Here is a 19687-nt window from a genome sequence, read left to right on the forward strand (position 1 = left end):
ACCCAAAGTATTTTTATCCCATTTCCACGTTCCCGAGGCTCCTTCCAAAAGTGATTTTTCCCGGCATAAATTCCTCTTACAGAATGGAATCACCAGCAGTTAACATAGAATAATTGAAGTTGGAAGAGACCTCCAGAAATCATGTAGTCATCTCTGCTGCTCGGTAGAGGTCAACTGAAATGTGCTACTCATCACTTGTTATGCACATCATTACATTTTGACTAATTCATGGCTGACTTTGAGATCCATCTGACCATCAGGAGCAAATCTTCGAGTTCTTTTTTTCATCTAATGCAAGAACTGGGGCTTGTTCTGTATCCAGGTTACACTTCATTAGCTCCAGTTTCAAAAACATTGAGCAATTATTCCTGTTAATTATTAGGCTCATTTAAATAAGAGATAATTGAGAAGAATGAGTACCATACAGATATTGAAATAGTTTGTCAGATGGTCTTTAAAAGCACAGGTAATTTTTACCATGCCAAAAACATTGTTTTGAAAAAGAAAAAAAGTTATATCAAAAGTACATCAGTGTGACAGGATGAAATGTTATTTTCTCTACTCTTGACTCAAACACGTAAAATAATTTTAAGGCTTACCTTAAAAGTAAAGCTTAATTGTCAGCAAAGATAGCCCAACATTTGAAATGCAAAACATATTTTTTTATAATGTTACTAGTCAACATATGATAGTAGTTAACACTAGTGTAATACTAAATTAGTGTGATTAATAGTGTACTATGAGTTTATTCAAGGCAATTACATAATTAAATTAATTGTACACAGAAAATGTGGGGGTGCCAGTAAAGGAAGCAGCAAAGATCAGAATTTATAGGTTTTCTGAAACTGCACTTTGGATTATATATCCTCTGTTTCTAAATAACAGCTGTATATGTAGGTCAAACTGAAAACAAGCCAAACTCATAATTAATTACTAATTAACTACTTTCTGTCTTTCTAAGCTATCAAAGAAATTAAGCTGATACCTGACTCAGAGGTGGTGCAAATTCTAGTACAGCTGCAGTGAATAACGAGGAACGTATGACTCTCTAAATAGTCAGAAGTACCCATATGTATGGACAGATATACTTAATTCTTTCTCTTTATTTTCCTTCATTTCTTCTCACATAGGAAAAACAGGTAATTTGATATGCCACTTAAACAGTTAACATGATGTTTATTGAGGAGCTAAAGCTTCAAATGACTGGCAATCGATTAAATTTCTGTTGTCTATCAGCACATACTTGTTACTTTACCATACATCCTAGGGCACCACTTCAATTAGCCTTATTTGCAGCTCCCTGTACAACTGTAGAATACCATGCAGCCAGAGGTGAGCTTAGGGCTAAAAGAATGTTTTTAAACATAACCATTATAACTTCTTTGAACTGCAATTCGCACTCATTTGGGAAATTATTGGTACTGTAATAAAAGGGCTTTGGAACTGATATGGACATTTCAAGACGTGGTCCTCTGCTCGGCTATGTGAGAACTACAGGTTTTTAGCCAGGGTTAGTGTAGTTAACTTTCTACTCATTATTTTTCTAGAAGGATGAAGGAATGTGCATAGAGTCACACTATTCTTTCTAAGCTTTATTGTCAAACTTTTTGTTTGTTCTTCTCCATTTCATACTTTTTAGCTATTTTTTTTCCTAGTGTGTCTTTCTGTTCTCTCCACTGTGTCTTTCTGTTCTCACCTGTTCTGTTTCTCTAATCAGGTGCCATTACTATCTATGTCAAATGACACTACTATCTTATATTTTAACTGTGAAACTTTACAAAATTACTGCTGCTGTTTTCCATAAGGGCTTTTTTCCCTTGAATTGTTAAAAAAAAATCTTATTTCTAAGGCAGAGAGTAAAAGCACAAAATTCTGCACATAACCATAATTTAAGATTTAATTATAAAATAGATTCAAAATTCACTGAGGTCAACATTACTTTTGTGGTGATATCAGCAACGCTGATTTCATTTGTGTGCTTTGTATGAATTTTATGATGACTTATCTTTTCATCAATTTGCCATCTAGAGAGCAGATTTTTGTAATTTAGTGAGATGATCACATTGCCAGTAATAAATATATGACTATGAAGTGTTTGTGAATCACACAGTGAAATTATTGTACCTGTTGCATAATCTAATCTATTTCTTGTGCAACATCATAAGTAGTGCTAAAATAATTTCATTCTAGTGTAATGTGTGATGAAAACAGTACCTAGAGTTTTGGGGCTTCTTTTTCTTCCCACTAACTTATTGAGCTCTTGGCAGGTCCAGAATTTTTAAGTATTATTTAGAGAATACTCAAAATCTGTTCAGTCAGCATTGAAACGAACAAAATTATTTTCACTATTTGAAGAATACAATAAGCAAGCCACGAAACCTTTTAAGATCTTATAGACCTTTGGAGTTTGGTCTACAATAGATAATTGCCTTACTGCAATGTTCATTGGTGTGACTGACTGATTGACTGACTCTGACTGACTGACTGACCCTAGGGTTCCTATTTCAGGTATGCACTGTTGATGATATTTACACAGAGCAATTCCTGCAAGTGTTGTGTATCTTACAGTCTGTTTTGCTGCAACTAAGCAACAGCTTCTTGGCATAGATGCATCATGTCTCTAATTTTTGCACATACATTCCTAAATTCCTTACATGACAGAAAATTGCTACTAAATCATAGTGGAACTCCATATACAGCAGTGCAGAACCACATCTTTAACACCTACTCATCTGGATCACTTTTAGTTTGTTTTCTCTTGTATTTCAAATGTGTTATGCCCTGCAGGGTATGATCTATGGACATCTAAGTGTTGTCATCTTCTATTTCACACCAACAGATCCTGTTGCTAAAAGGCAGGTACTCTTACTGCTCCTCCAGTATACCACACATAAGCACCTAGTGTTTATTTAATTCAGTTATTTTGAACATAATTATTTTTCAGATGTTGTTCTGCACTCTGCTTTGTAGATTAGCACGATTGCATTTCTCCCCTAGGATTCAGAGGTGGAAGACAATATGTCAGAGCAACTTTCTGCCAGTGTTCACAGGCACCTGTCAATGTCTCCCTCCAGCTACCTGCACACTGTGCATCTGATGCTCTGTATACATCTTAGAGAGGTGGATAGATGCTGAAATTGCATAATGGAGTGTATGGAATGACTTGGAGATACAAGTGCAGAGGGATCTTCTAACTTTCAGCTTCTTCCCTCATTCTCGGTTAGACCTGAGACACCTTTTCCACTCCTTTCTCAAAGTCAGTCCAGATATGCACATATGCGTTTAATAACTTCTAAATGTTTTCTTGTCAAGTTCAGAGCTTATAACAGACATTTTAAAAAAAGTAAAACATTTACCACAGGGAGAACTAACTGCACTTTTTATGTTCATATTCACATACATTCCTTCTTTTTCCATCTTTGAAATATCCCCCATGTATTTTTCCTATTCCAGAAGATTTCATATCCTTGAAAAGATAATTGTTCAGGTAAGACACAGAGACTGATCAGTTGCTATGTTTTTCAAATTTAGCCTTTCTCTTTTGCTGTTGAAAGTAAGGAAATAAAAGATGTCAGTGACTCAGAAACTACGTAAATGTAAGATTTCAGCCAAAACAGAAATTAGTTGATCTCAAACTTCCTCCTCTTCTTAGGAGTGTGGGCACTTAAGCCACTGAAAGGCAGACAAGTTACTTTTCCTGTAAATATGACACCCTGAAGTAAAAATTTTTGTCCTCGTTGGGTTCTTTGTTTTCCAGCTTGCAAATATCAAGTGAGTCGTCATTCACATGCAGATAGTAACGTCTATCTTCATAGCATTGGAACTGTACTGAATCTCCTTGGCAATGCATGATGAAAAAGTTATTATCTTCATTCAGCTGTGAAAATGTACAAGGTAAAGAATGCATGTTACATTTTTAAAGCCTTTCTATAGGGTTTTGTGTGACAAAAGTTCATATATGTTGCTGACTTGTTGTATTTTGAATGCTTTTGGCCAATGACACATTTTTAAATAAATCTTTGACAACACCTAATCATTTTGGGACAGATTTTGTGATAATTATGAATAAAATAATACCCATCTCCCTCAGAGCACTGAATAATAACATAGCTTCACTTTTTTGCTTCACAGAAAAAAAAAAAAGTCAATCCACAGTTTTTCTTGCCTCTTTTGAAGTAAAATTAGAACGTTACAGTAGAAATTACTGTTAAACAACTGTTCTATTACCTATGATTTTTCCATACATCTCATTTCCAATATGCTTTTTTTAAGACCCATCTCTGCAGGAATAGCTACAGTTCAAACAGCCCCTCTGTGTGTGTGGTTGTATTTAGCCTCTTTAGGCCCCTTAGGGTGAGGACTAAGAAATAGTCCTTACCAGAAAACATCATGCCAGAGAGAGGAAGAGTATGTGCTGAAAGGTAGCCTTGGAAACCATAAGACCTGGAGACTAGCAGCCCTGTGAAATTTGCAAAACCTGGTAAGCTTGGGGTACCAAGGAGCTTCTGAACCTGCCCATGTCCTCCAGCACACACTGGCACCTACCACGGGTCATGTAACCCACACCACATATGTGATCACAGCTGCTGAAACGAGGAACCCCATATGCGACTGTGCACAACTCGAGGAACCCCTTGGAGCCCGTGCTCCTGATTGTGTACACTGAGTGAAGGAGTAACTCAGAAGACTGTGTGAATAGTTATCTGCTGCTAATCATAAGACCCTACTGGCAATAGCAAGACCTTAATTAACAGAAAATTGAGATTTGTATTTCTGGCAACTCAGCCTCCTGTCAAGGAACAGGGAATATATGATATCTTTTGGGAAAGACTGAATGCATCATAATCTAATTATTTCAATCTTCCCTTTGAGTGACCTCTTTGAACACTCATCCTACCCAAAAGACAGTTCTGTAACACTAACAGGTCTGATGCATTATCATTGCTTAAGGAGACCTCTAAAAGGAAACTGAGCAGGCCCAGAGAAGAGCAGCAAGGCTGGTGAAGGGATTCGAGCACAAGTCCTATGAGGAGAGGCTGAGGGAACTGAGGTTGTTTAGCCTGGAGAGGAGGAGGCTCAGGGGAGACCTCCTCACTCTCTACAGCTCCCTGAAAGGAGGTTGTAGCCAGGTGGGGGTTGGTCTCTTCTCTCAGGCATCTATCAGTAAGACAAGAGGGCATGGTCTTAAGCTGTACCAGGGGAGGTTTAGGTTGGATATTGGGAAGAAATTCTTTTCAGAGAGGGTAATCAGATATTGGAATGGGCTGCCCAGGGAGGTGGTGGATTCTCCATCCCTGGAGGTTTTTAAGATGAGACTGGATGTGGCACTCAGTGCCCTGGTCTAGTAACCACGGCGATGTTGGATCAAGGGTTGGACTTGATGATATCAGAGGTCCCTTCCAACCCAATTGATTCTGTGATTCTATGATTCTATGAATGCTTGGTGAAAAGGATGAGACTATTAAAGCATCAGAGCTACACTTGAGATTGCAGCGTTGGCAATAATGAACTTTCCATGGAAGGAGCAATGTGTCCTTTCAGCCTGTATGACAAAAGGCCCGTATGACAGTTATTGTAGAGTACCTGAAAGAAACTTGAGGACACACTTTCTGTACCAGCAAAGCTATAATGGGAAGCAGCTAAAACATTCTGTCCTGATCGAGTCAGTGTAACAACAGTGTATCTGCAGCTTCAATCCAAAAAGTCTGTTTTAAATAATACTGTTAAGAAAGTTGAGGGAAATTTGTCTTTAGAAAAGAAATACCTTTTAGGGACTCAGAATGGATATAAGGAAACATATATGGAATAAGACATTTTGGTGAAAGAAAATCTTCAGAAGCAAGGAGAGAGATTCATATGTATGATGCAGAAATCCATTCTAGAGCAAGGGAGATGCCAGTGTGATCTGCTGAATGTGAAGCCAAAATTACATGCTTGTAAAAGGAGATTGAGATAGAAAAAATAAAAAATGCCTACTGTAACAGCATGAAATGATGGAAAATTAGATGGACAACTATCACAGGAAAAATTATTTGGTGAATGACATTATGTGACTAGGAGAAGAAAGAGGAACTGGGAGTAGAAGCATAATGAAACACTGCTAGGACTAGGAGTTGCAGTAGGTCATTGGAGAACAAATTGTTTTGCAAGAAATCATGACAGAGGTAATTTTCTATTATGGCCTGTAAAGAAGGATGGTGGAGAATGTAGTCAACTACTGCTAGAAAAAGTTCTTCCTGACGACAGCTTCTACAGCAGCAGGGATGCCTGAGAGGTTGTTTGGAAATTCCAAGAAAAGAACTGCTGCTTTTCAGCTACCATCTGACCATTTGTTTTCCATTGCATTAAATGAAGAACAAATTTGCAGATTAGGTTTCACATTTAGTGTCAAAAAATACACCTTTTCTTATGTCCCACAAGTGATTCACAATGCACTTGCAATAGCACATGTATGCTCATGTTTGAAAAATGCTACAAATATTGTCTCCACATGTTAAAGAAAAATACATCAGTGATGGGAGCTACAGAAAGAGATGTGAGGGAGTAGTATCCAAGGTTTAAATAAATAGACTCAAAATTATGTAAAGTCAGATTGAATAAGGCACAGTGAGCAGGCTAAGTTCAACTGCTACGCTCTAAACTAGGACACAGCCAGAAGATAAAAAGGAATAGACATGAAGGCCAGATGAAACAGAACATCTTGCATTGTTACGACTCATTGTGCAAAGGAGTACAGGGCACACTGCAATCTACATATTGCCTCTTAAGAAACAAGGAAATGAGCACATGATTAAACAAGCATGAGTTGTACAATGATAATAAGCAAACCAGTAAAACTGAGCTGCCACCAAAATTGCATACGAGAAGCTATGTAATACCTTGGAAGGTATTACAAATTAATTAAGTGATTTGTGGCTAAAATAGGGTTGATGACACACCAGTGTTTTGGCTGTTGCTGAACAGTGCATGTACAACATTAAGAGTTTCTCTTTCTTCTGACTCAGCCTCAGTGAGTAGGCTGGGGTGCGCAAAAGGCTGGGAGGGGGCCCAGAACAGCTGTCTCAGAGTGGCTGAAGAGATACTCCATGGAATATGATGTCATGGTCAGGCATAAAAACTGATGTTTTTAAGGAGGATGTGAGGTTGAGTGGGTGGGAGTTTGCTTCCAAGGAGGCTGTTGCTCAGAGACTGGAAGGGTATTGATCTGCTTGTGGGAGGAGATGAGTAATTGGGGTTTTTCTGACGTTCACGTAGGGTTTTTTTGAGTCTTTTGCTTGACTCAAAAGTTTTCTTCCTTTTGCTTTTGCTATTCTCTCCTCTGTCCACAGGCAGGGAGTGGGTTTGGGTGAGTAGCTGGGCTGGGGGCTTTGATGCTGGCTGGGGCCAACACACTTCAGTGCTTTTTCTTCTCACAGCTGGTCCTGTGCAACCAGCCCTGGCTCAGTTGGTTCAGTTGGTTCAGGTGTATTGGACACCCCTCCACTGAAAGTAAACTGTAGCCTGCACTCTGCTGCTAAAGGGGTCAAGAATAATGTTTTGGAAATATCAGTTGTATCAGTCTGCCACTTTTGATTGCCATTCGTACTGAGGCAGTAGGATAACTGATACAGCAGCCCAGCCGTCAATAGTGGCATGACTTTGTTCAGCCCAGAATAGTCCTCTTTCACCCTCTGTCAGACTGTCACACTGGCCATATGTGACTCCTGAAGCTTGCTAATCACTCCTTGGCTCTCCAATAGATGAATCAACAGTTGCAGCCAAAAAAATCCCCTCAAGCTGCACTCTGGGTGCCAAAAAGGACTGTGGGTGGTTGACCTCAGCTGGCTGCCAAACACATACTTAAAAGGTCAGAAATTCTGAACCAAGGTATTTTGATGGACCTCACATGACAGGTTTTACCTGGTTAAAGTTTATTTTGGCCTATTTAACTGGAGTAAAGGGTATGTCTCACACTAAGATCTTTCCTGAGTGCATAGCTAGCCTCCAGTGTAAGCTCTCTGTCTTATTTAGCTTCATCTAACTACTCAGTAAAATATAGAGGACTCTAGAATAAAAACTGTTACAGCTATTAATGGGGCTTTTACAGCTGCAGTCCTTCAGGTCTCAGTTCACCTAGGCTGAGGAATTCCAGTCAAACTTTTGGGAAAATGCTGTCAATATACAGTCACCTATTAACCCTGAATTATCCGGCAAAGAACAACAACTTGAAGAGGAGCAGTCAGATCCAGTGATAGAATTGTTGAATTCTGTTTTTTTACTCATCTTTTAAGCAAATGCATTAATCCAAGAAGATTTGAAACTGAGAGAAAACTGAGTGCTACTAGTGCTTAGGAAAAGCTGAGAGGGATAAGTATACATATGTAAAAGTCTGAGGGTGGTAATATGTCAAGAATAATAAAATATTATAGTTGAACCAGAACAGAAACTACACTGAAGGGAGATACTACAGATATGTACTGAAAAAATGTGTACCTTTCTGATAGCCAATATATACTCACTAATTCCTGTTCTTCTGGAAGAGTAAAAAAAAATTGTAAAAATAAATACATAATTAATGAAACTGGTAAAATGGGAGCCATATTGTCTAGTGGAAGAATTATATGTAAGGGGCTGGGACACATTCCATCACTGTCAACATATTGTGGGGATACAACTGGGAAAACCTTTTTGGTGGTGGAGTTAAAAGGAAATACTGTTCTGTGTCTCTTAATTCATCATGTTGTATGGCTAACTGCATTTGCTTCTATGAAATTATTAATTCTGATAAGCATGTTCTACTACAGAGTTAAAATAATCACAGTTATAAGTAAATGCAAGCCTGCACCTGAGTAAACCACTGGGGATGGTCTCTCCTCTGCTGCTCTAGCTGGAATACTGCAACTGTGTGTTCTGTGTGAGGTTGTAACCGTGTCTACTGTGCAGTTTTCTACTCTTTCCATGATAGTGTTGCAATAAATATTGGTTTTCATCTGTGTTACCTTCCCGGCTTAATGCCCTATCAGTATCAGATGTTATTACAAACTATTATGTGCTGTAACAAGTTTTTATTATTTTATTGCCATAAGAACCTAATTCTTATGGCAATAAGAATTCACTGGTAGTGAACCATGTCTCCACAAGCCTCGGTTACAGAAATAGATGTTGACAACACGATATGCAACTCTACCTGCTGGTATAACAGCAGGCTCCATAGGTTCTCACATTCTCACATTTCTGATAATTCTACTGGCACTCTTTAAATAAAAAGAGGGAAATGCCTGTCTTTAAGATTATGGTTCAAAGGTACTGGACTAAAAGTCACATTTCAGCCCCACACAGCTTTGTCATTGTCCATGAGAAGTATTTTTCCATCTCAGTGCACTTTTCCATCCTAAGGACAATGGAGGCTCTACTCATCACACTAGAAATTTTTTACTCATCAGTGCACTCATTTTAGATGGTTTATTTAGAATCTCATGAGTCAGACTTGCCTAAGATTTTGCCTCTTAGCCCAACTGGATGTAATTCAAGTGCAGACTACTGATTTCTTCTCGCAAAAATGAGTAACATTTCTTCTTCTGTTTGAGTGTATTAACAAGAAACCATGATGAGCAGATCACTGTCTGTCTTGTTAGGCAACAAATGGGTTCCCAGATTGAATTTTTCATTTTAATTCTTTCTAGAAAACTGAACTGATGAATAGGTGTCTACAGGCAACTGTTACAGCTCTTCTTCCCAGATGTTTCCCCAGACTTGCAGACATCAAGACTAATTCTTTCCCTATGAACAGCTCCACAGAAAAAGGTATGTATTTTTATTTGAAAAAAAAAAAAAGAAATATATTTTAGAAGGTTACAATATGACCGTGAAAGTTTACATAATACAAGGAGGGGACTAGTAGTTGCCTTATAAATTTCCTAAGCTTTGTTGCTTTCTCCTTCTGTGTAGAGTCAAGGAATATTAGTGGCAGGTAAGTAACTCAGCAGAACTTACACAAAGGACCCACTTAGATTTTCCAAGCCCAGTATGCAGGAGATTATTACTTAATTAGTATAGCTCATACTTTTGGAAGATCATTTCAGAGAGACTTCATTTTACCAGAATCAGTAAATCAATCCTTTCTGGTTTAGGAGAAAGGTTAGCAATGTTAGAAATATTAGGCTGGGAATTTCAGGTATTTGGGGTTTCATATTTACTGTTATGAAGTTCTGAAACTTTCTGATCCCAGATAGCTCTTATTTTGCCTGCTGTAACTGGAAAGTTTGTCTTTTCAGTTTCCCTAAATAATAAACTCGCAAGGCTACAACCCTAATAAAAATTATTATTATGTACATTTTCTTAGTTTTGCATTTCTTTTAGGTTACAATGTCCATTTAAGGTATCTTAGAGAGCAGTTAAAGTCATTTTCTTCATGTGCTTACAATGTTTTATCATTCCTATCTAGAGAAGAGCCAACAAAATCAAGCTTTCATCGCAAAAACACGTTAAGAAAACAGCTGGCTACCTGTTTTTCTATCCACAAGGCATTACTCCTGATCTGTAGTCATCTAATGATGCAGGATTCATTCTGAACATATGACAGGAAGTGCTTACTTTTGATTTCTTCATTAGAATAAATCATATATGCATCTTTTACAGCTTTATTACTTCCCCGAAGTTTATGACTCATGGCATCACTATTTCTTAAAAATGTTCCAACCTCTGTAATCTGATTCTTCTAGACCTGCTAAACACTCATCCAGATTTTCTAGCTCTTGTCTAAGAACTTCTACCAGATGAAAACTACTCTGTATCTCCCTGCATTTTATGTAAGCAAAATACAGGAAATATAACCATCTTTCATGTATTAATTGATAGTCAGATATTTTGTCTGTAGATTGAAAGATGTGCTCATACACACAAGTCAGGTAAAAAAAAGGAAATTTTTTTCCTGAAGGAAATAATAAAGATCAGCTGAAAGTAAAAGAAAGTAAACAATTTGTCACCTAACCAGTAATAGCAGGATGCACTTAGATGCCCTTTTTATGCAGCTACTTTTGCATACAGAGTGTCTCACACACATTTTTTTTGGGTTTTGATCAAGATTGTATACCTGTTTGAAGTCAGGATCTTCATGGTTGCATGTTTTCATGTTGCATCTTTTCATGGAAGGACAATCTGGCTCTGAACAGGATGCTTTTAAGACCTGTTTACAACCACCAAGATTTGTTAAATTTATAATTTAGTTTGGTAATTTTTTTTCATATTTTGATTTTTTAGCTCATCAAATGTGGCATTAATTCTAAAGAAAACTATTTTATAAAGAAACTATTTTATAAAACTTTTTTATAAAGTTCATTAATTATCATAGTCAAATTATCCAAGATGAATAAGTTGGTAAGTTTCTGAAACATTTCCATGAATATATTCCTCTTTTAACATTTGCAACACAAAATGAATTGGGTTGAAAGCCAATACTGAAGGTAGACCTTCAGAATGTTTAATGGTCAGATTCTGTTTTGCAACGCAGCACAGACTGAACCATGTTGTATAAGGATATCAAAATCTTATTACAGATAAAAAACCTTGTTGACTTCCATATCAGAATTCCTGTTGAAATTAAGAAAATTATTTCTATTCTGGTGGAAAAAGAAGGTCCATGATCTTTCCAAGGTTTTTACACCATCTTCCCTCATTTTCAGGTAAGAACTGCTTTCAGTGATGTCAAGAAACATAATCTGTTATGACCTCGAACTTTAAAAGAAGTAATTTGTAAGTTAAATCCATTAGGGGTCAGAATTCAATTATTTTCTTGATTTGGTGGAACATGCCTCAAACAATTAATTTAGGAAAAGGTAACCCCTAAACTGAAAAAAAATCCTTTCACAATAATCACTCTTTCAAGGACAGAAAGGAAATAGTATATAAATATAATTTTATGTACCTTACAGCATACATTTCCCCAAATAATTCCAGGAAATAGATTTTATAAAAAGTCATCTATGAGTTAAAAAACAAATGAAAAACATCCAAGACTTTTAAAGGAAGTACTTAGTGATTTACACCATCATGCATGGCCCGCATTAGATGAAGGGTCATTCTTTATCTCAACACAACCTGTGTAAACAGACCTTCTTGGATCTTTGCCCTGTTTTAGGGGGTAGATTGCAACATAGCATTCTTTCTCATAGCATTTCTTCCAACACAGAAAGATTTTGGTAATGGTTATAACCCCTCAATAGGGAAGACTATCCTTGCTTTCTCTTCCAACCATAAACAAACCTTCACAAGATTGGAGAAAATGAGAGTGCTCAGACAACAAGTGGTTTAAAACAGGATATTCTGTTTCAGCTCAGTATTTTCTTTTCATCACATTCCTCATCTTGCAGCGTGGGTTGATTAGGAGAAAACAATTCCCTTCTTAAACTCTTCTCTTTCCAAGGCAAGATGCCTGATTTCTCCTCCCCTCTTATTTCCTGTGTGTTTTCTGGTTAAGAAGTCCCCTCTTCTTCCACAGAGACTGGACCCTAACAACCCCAACTGTCTCCTAACCCAAAGATTTTCTTGGAGTTTTTCCCCAGAAAGAATAAAAGGAGGTACTTGGAAATTGTGGAATGTGGAAGGTGGTAAGTAAAGTGAATTTGAAAAAGTCTGTGGGGGAAATTGTCCTGTAGTAAGAAAGAGCACTCACTAGTTATAAAGGAAATGAACAACTTCTTACCTTCAGAGAGAGGTGCTTCTTACCCTTGCACAATTGGACAAATTCATTAAGCTTTGATCTCTGAGTGAGGACCACCAAATTTTTAGAATCTGTTTTACACAGAGAAGAATATTGTAATAATAGGAGTATCACTTTGTAAAATGAAGCACAGATGAATATACTTTACAAAGAGAAAACATTCAGGTTTACTTTACATTGATAGGCATAGGCACAGAAATAAATATAATCATTCTTGATACCACTCTCCTGTGTAAAATATTTAAAGCCTATCATTTTATGAGGCTTTAAATTTGCCATATATACACTTTATTTCTCTACATTTATAGTTAATTTATGGAATATCAGTTATACATTAATATATATAAAATGAACTACAAAGACACATATAGCAGTAGTTAACACATACATATAATACACATGTGGGTAGAGCCCTTCCCAAATCTTTGTTCGCGAAGCCTAGCCATGATTATGGGATGTACATGACTACATATATGTTGTTATGGAAAACGTAGGATTTTTTTCCCCTTTTGCTTTCTTCATGCTTTCTAGATCAAAATCCTTCTACTATCATTATTGTGGGTGCATTGGATTAACTCTTCTTGAGATAATACTGTTTTTTCTCCTGCAGAAAGTAAGACTATACCAATAATATGCTTCTCAGCTTGATAAACTGACAATATTTGTTACCTTCTGGTACTGCAAGGCCTCAGTAAAAAACAAATAAATTAAGTACCCTTTGCCAACATAAAAGCATTACCTATTACAACCTGTTGCAAACCCATTACATCAATGACTATCCAGTGATGCTATATCTATCTGACTGACTTGCAAATTTACTTCAAATAATACCACTTGTGCTTTTAAAACTATTTCAGGTGTACCATTTGAGATAAAAAATACAAAAGACAGTGGCAGTTGATCTATATGTCCCTCACTGCAGCAACTGAACACAAATTTTACAGAGGTTAGGAAATTATGCATTAATAGTTGCAGTTAAGAAGACTTTTTTTTTCATATTACCAAGGGTATTTTTTAGTCTCCAAATCAGCAGAACATATTCATCCCACCTGACTCATTTTAGCTTCTCTAATCCTGGCCATGATTTTAGCTGCCCCAACTTTCCCCACCTATATTGCTTTTGTGTTAGTCTTCTGAAGGAATTTTGTCTGAGACAGATACCGCATGAAGATATCATAAAAATCCATGTTAAAAATGGAGATGAATTCTCCAGCCTAAACTGAGTTCGTTTTAGTCTGCTTACATGCGTATTCAGACAAATATAGTAGACCGTAAGTCTACAATTCTGTCATTTTTGTTGCTTTTTCTGACATCAGTTTAGATTTTAATTTCAGTTACAGCTGCAATTTCAGCCATAGTGTGTAAGAAACACATTAGAAGGCAAGAGAGATTTCTTATGCAAGTCAAGAGTGTTCTGACTTGGAGGTAAGAGTGACAACAAAAGAGGTATGCTGGAGTCCATCCAGTTGACCAGGGACATAAGACAACATGAGTTACATCCTAACTATCCTTGGCTTTCCTCATCTATAGAGTTTATTGTGACTTGCTTTATACATTGTTTAGACTGAGTAAATCCAAAGAAGCCCAATTTTCTCTATCACCTCCAAAAGATGTGACAAGCTGTCTACCAGCAGCCAGCAAGTGGCAAGGAAAGTAAGAAATCTTTCCATGGTTTTATAAGTGTACTTCCACTTTCTGATGGCCTTTGAATTAATTACCTAGTCTTTCTGGTTACTAAAACCTTACCAGAGTTTAAGGGGCAATTTTAAAATCCATGCAAAGAAAATGCCTTGAAATTAATGAAATCCAGTAACTTCCTGCTTGGAATGTCCCTAAAATGCAAAGTATTGGAAACTGGGAGGATATCAGTATTTTATACTGTTCCACAGAAATCTTCATTTGGCCTTTGTTCAAGGTGCAGTACTGGACCAGATGGTTATTTGTTCTCATTGATTACAGCAGCCTTTGGTAGCCGGAATTGGAATGCATTTTTCATCCACTGTAATACCTGGAACCAATATATCTTTAATTTTCCCAATTGTTTCTTAGGCATACAATACGAAAGTTGCAAAAGTGTGCCTCCTCTTCCTCGTATCCATTTCTTTTTGTTTTTCCTCTCCTGCTACAACAAGGTTTTTGCTAGCTAAGACCCATATGCCAGCAATAGAGCATTTGCACTTTTCTATAAAAAAATTGGATTTTCTAGCTTAAATACAATATATTCTCTTATATACATTTGTGTTCAGTCCAAGCCGCTAGTCCTAATTTGCTAAAGCAAATTTTGTGCATTTGGAGATTTCTTCTCATGGAACACAGAAAGGCTATTCCATTTTTAGAATTCTCCAATAACCTGATCTAAGTGAAAAATCTGGGACAATATGTTACTTCTAATGTCAAGTCTATGTATAAAACATTGCTAACTTCTTTTCCTACTCGCAAACATATCTTCAAAACTAGACCCTAACAAACAGAATGATACCCTTTATTTCACAGGAGATTTACCAGTAATTTCTGATTCATTCCTCGTAAACACGCTCAACCACGCAATGTCTAAAATAGAAAATATTTAACAAATATGTGGAATTAGAGACATACGTTCTTGACATTTAAAAACGTTACAAACAATTTAAAGAATTGTTTTAAAACATAATCTGAGAAAGAGCATGTAATAGCAATAAGCATCAGATTTCTTCTCTTCTGAATCTCTGAATTCATTTAACCCTGGAAGGCTTTACAGTTAGACTTGTTAACAGGTACCCCAAAGTCTGAACTCTGAATCTAATAAGTGTACTGGTTGATTGATTAATTATGTTGTGTAAAAGCGAATGCACCTGAGAAACTAGAGAGGGGTAATCAAATGTAAGGTCTAAAATCCTATTAGAGGGGAGCTTGAAAGTGCTTTGGCAGCAGAAGTGAGTACCCTAATAAGAAACGTACAAGACTGGAAGGTAACAAATAGCGATAGCAGGTGGTTTAAGGCTTTTCTAACACTGTCCTGAATCACCCAGACAGTCAGCTGGGAAAGGCATCACTCACTTTAGGTCAAAGTCACAAACATCAAATGGTTCCTAATATTATATTGTCTTAACTGTGTCATCATGAATATATGTTTGTGGTGCTTGTGTGTTTGTATACACAATAATATTACATAGCATTTTCTTTCTGTCTGTTTGTTTCTCTTCTAGAAATATCTTATACATTAGTACTGTTAGATGATTTATCTATTCACAAACTGCTTCCATTGTATACCTATACAGGTTTTGATTCTGTTCATAAATTAATAATACTGATTGTATGAGTTACCTCAAAATCCTATTATGTTATCAAGAAGAAACTTAAAAAGACATAAATCACACTAAATACCTTATCAGTGTAGCTGTCATTATTTACAATTTAATAGAATAAAAATCACATAAATTAAATTTATAAATATATTAAGTGAGTGTTACATTTCTTTATCTGAAGCATATGTAATGAACTCATTCTGTAAAAGCTGGGGGTTTGTAAGAAATAGTTTCAATAATTTGATAGCTAAATTATAGATTTCAACTTTTCCCTGTATTTTGGTTAGAAATATGGTTTATTGGTTTTTTTCACCCCTGCTTTCACATCTCTGGAAAGTGTATCACTCAAATAATTGCATTTGATATTATTTGACTTTACCAAAAGAACACCCTCTAACAGGCACTTTCATGATGTTAGTTATGATAACATGTTTGGTGTCAAATTGAGAAGCCCCATTTGAGACAAAAGAGTTGTTTGAGACAAAATAACCCCACAAATTCCAAAATATGCTCTGTTTTTCTCCATTTTGCCCTTGTCTCTGAGGATTATCTTTACGTTCTCTGTCTTTAGAGCTAAATCTCTAGTCTTCCCACTAAGTCAAGTGAGCATGAACAATATAATCTTCTTATCATTTAAGTATATTACATACCTCCTGTAAACCAGGATAAAAGTTTTCTTGTATCACTATCAATATTCATAAAGATGCAGTATAATGTTATGTCTACAAAAAACGTAGAATTATAGAATCATCTAGGTTGAAAAAGACCTATATGATCATCAAATGTGAACACTGATCTGACACTGCCAATTCCACCATGTTCCTCATCACCGTATCTACACACCTAAATCCCTCCAGGGGTGGTGACAATCATTCCTTGATCAGCCTTTCCCAAAGCTTGGCAGTACATTGACTGGAGAAAATTTTCTGGCACAGCTTGAGGCCATTTCCTCTCATACTGTCTCTTGCTATTCGGGAGAAGAGGCTGACCCACACCTCACCACAGCCTCCTCTCTCGTAGTTGTAGAAAGCAATAAGGTTTCCCCTGAGACTCCTTTTCTCCAGGCTAAACAACCTCAGCTCCCCCAGTCGCTCCTCACAGGACCTGTGCTCCAGACCCTTCACCAGCTCTGTTGCCCCTCTCTGGACACACTCCAGCACCTCAGTGTGTTTCTTGACATTGGGCACAGTGAGGTGCCCAGAGCTGGACACAGTACATATAACAGTACATTTGAAAACATCTTGAGTACTACACATACAGTTGGTAAGTTTTGGTATATAAAGCACACTACCTTCATGGGATTGTGAATCCTTGATTGATATTTCATGATGGCCATCTTCATCTATGTCAAAATGCACTGTTTTTGAATCTTCAGTTAGTATATAACATTTCACTGTTTGTCGCAGACTAAACACTAAGCAAAAATAAAATGTAATTAATTTTGCTAGCAACAGAGAAATGGTAAAATTCCATAATAAAAGATCAAGTGTATTTTTCTAGCAATCATTACTTGATAATCTATATATATTTGAACTGTGGGCAGAATAGCCATATATATTAGAAGTCCTAGGGTGGGCTTAAGCAGGTGGTTTGGGGGATTGATGGTGGTGTGAAGAAAGAAAATAAATATTTCTTTGTTTAGAAGGCTATCTCAGTGAAGAAGAAAAGACATATGCCAAACTTTCTGGAGAGTTAACTTGTGTGAAATTTGAGCTTGAAAAAACAGCTTCCAACCCAAGAGTCTGAGGGATAGTGTAAGAAGGAGGGATTGTGGACAACCTGCACATAGCTGCCTTCAAGAATTCTAATGGGGACAGTATGAATTTAAAAATGAGAGCCAACATTACCAGTTGGCTGGTGAATGAGTAGACTTACAGTAGGGAATAGAGCCCAGTGGGAAGTCGGAGCCAGAGCGAGGTTTTGCACAGAAGCCTTTAAATGGAGAGACATGAGAAAAACAAAGTTACAAGATTTCATTCTGAAGAAAACAAGAGGTAAAGCAGAGAATGGTTCTCTGCAGCATACTGTTTCTGAACTAGTTTCCTTTATTTCATAGGTAAGTACTTCCCTGTTTCCCAGTCTTGCACTTTGAAAATTGGATCTGTGTACAAATAAGAGTTTTAGGTTAGAGTGCATATGGCTATCTAAAATAGCAGCATTTATTTTGGGAACCAGACATCTCTCACTGAAAAAAATGCAGGTATTTTTGGCTAAAAGCTGCCAGGAGGGAAATTGTTCCCTATTGTTACTGAACACAACTGTGCTCTTCTTGATGTCAGCAGGATGTAGGTCCAGATGCTTGGGTGTCAGACACCTACAGAAAAAAACCATAGGGCCCAATTTTGATTATGTTTAGCTGAACATTGTTTACTGGAAGAGATTTGCTACGTTGAAATCCAGTTAAGACATTTCTGAGATCACACAGACCTCTAGGGTATGTTGCAAGATAAAAAGTCCTTTCTTTGCCAGAACAATTAGGCCAGCAAAACAACAGGATACACAGAATGCACCAGCAGTGGCATAATGTTTTAGGAATGCGTGGCTTCTCCAAAAACTTTGTTACTTATTTTATATTGAGGTACCTCCTCTGAAACATCTGTATTTAAGCAGATATTTTGAAAAAATATTGTTGTTTCAAAGACGTTTTCTTCCTACCCTGTTTACGCTAAGCAGAAACTCTGCACACACAATAAAAGAGAAGGATGACACACATTCTGAAAGCCCAAACCACACCCTCCAGAAGTGGTAGGTCTGACACATTCGGTGTTGGACCTTTAGCACGTGCATAGCTGATTTACGCCTGGGCAAAGGCTTTCTCTTCAAAAACAACTGGCTATCAGGCTTCCAGAGAAAAACACAGGTTGTTCTACAAACCAACAGGACGACAACTACAATAATCAATACAGCAAACCTTTTAAAAATGATTATATTGTGGTAGCTATAGTGTAGGAATTCTGTATCTAACTAGAATCATAAGAACTAGTACAGTGCTCAAACCAAAATGGTTGGCAAGCCTGCTTATGGCATTCACTCTTTTCCAGGGAGGTACAGATGCACTTTAGGAATTACTTATCTGAATTCGGCGGTGTGAAAAATCTAATGCTGATATTTTAAGGAGTATTTCTCTTCTGGTCATTTTAAAGGCAGCTTTTGGGTTTCAGTTCCACAAGTATTTTTATTTTTTGGTGGCACTATAAACTGTTCAAGATACTTAATTTTGTTGAATTCTGCTATGGATTGGAATAATCTTTCCAAGATTACCAAGATATCTGTCACTCACGTAAGAGTTACCTGAATTTCCACGAAGTGTTTTCCTTTTCCTAAGCATAGGTTGTTTCTTAACAGACTGCCTTCGACGGCGAGACACTTCATATGGCTTTTTATGACCTGAGCGGAGCAGCATTCTGGGAGTATCTGAGAAATACCGATAACCTCAGCTGACTTTCTTTTCCAGTCCTAAAGAAAGAGTTAAGATCTGTCACAAGACTTACTGTTTCTGTTGAGCAACAAGTTTGCAAACATAAGTTTGATAAATGACAGTAAAAGGAAACAGATAAACTCAATAGATGTTTGAGTGCTTGCATGACCCAAGCACATGTCTAGCAAGGCAAAAATGGTGTGTTTCCAGTAATGGTAAATAACAGTAATGAAGTTAACTATCTACACTTCCACTAAGATGCAGGATATCATGGATAACAGAGTTTTG

The 19687-nt window shown here is 37.0% G+C and overlaps 1 protein-coding gene across 1 annotated transcript; it reads right to left on the bottom strand.

The window, feature by feature from the left end:
- Positions 1 to 6: 6 nt before the first annotated feature.
- Positions 7 to 19384, bottom strand: LOC113981983. The gene is made up of 7 exons (XM_027709751.2): positions 19273 to 19384; positions 17857 to 17913; positions 17273 to 17395; positions 15200 to 15247; positions 12680 to 12768; positions 11072 to 11164; positions 7 to 3877 (listed from the first exon to the last, which is right to left on the bottom strand). The coding sequence occupies exons 1-7, from the start codon at positions 19382 to 19384 to the stop codon at positions 3689 to 3691; spliced, it is 711 nt and encodes a 236-aa protein (XP_027565552.2). The 3' UTR covers positions 7 to 3688.
- Between the last annotated feature and the right edge of the window lie 303 nt (positions 19385 to 19687).

Source organism: Pipra filicauda, unplaced genomic scaffold, assembly GCF_003945595.2.
Source record: "Pipra filicauda isolate LSUMZ 115617 unplaced genomic scaffold, ASM394559v2 scaffold35_size7292922_pilon, whole genome shotgun sequence".
NCBI classification, from domain to species: domain Eukaryota; kingdom Metazoa; phylum Chordata; class Aves; order Passeriformes; family Pipridae; genus Pipra; species Pipra filicauda.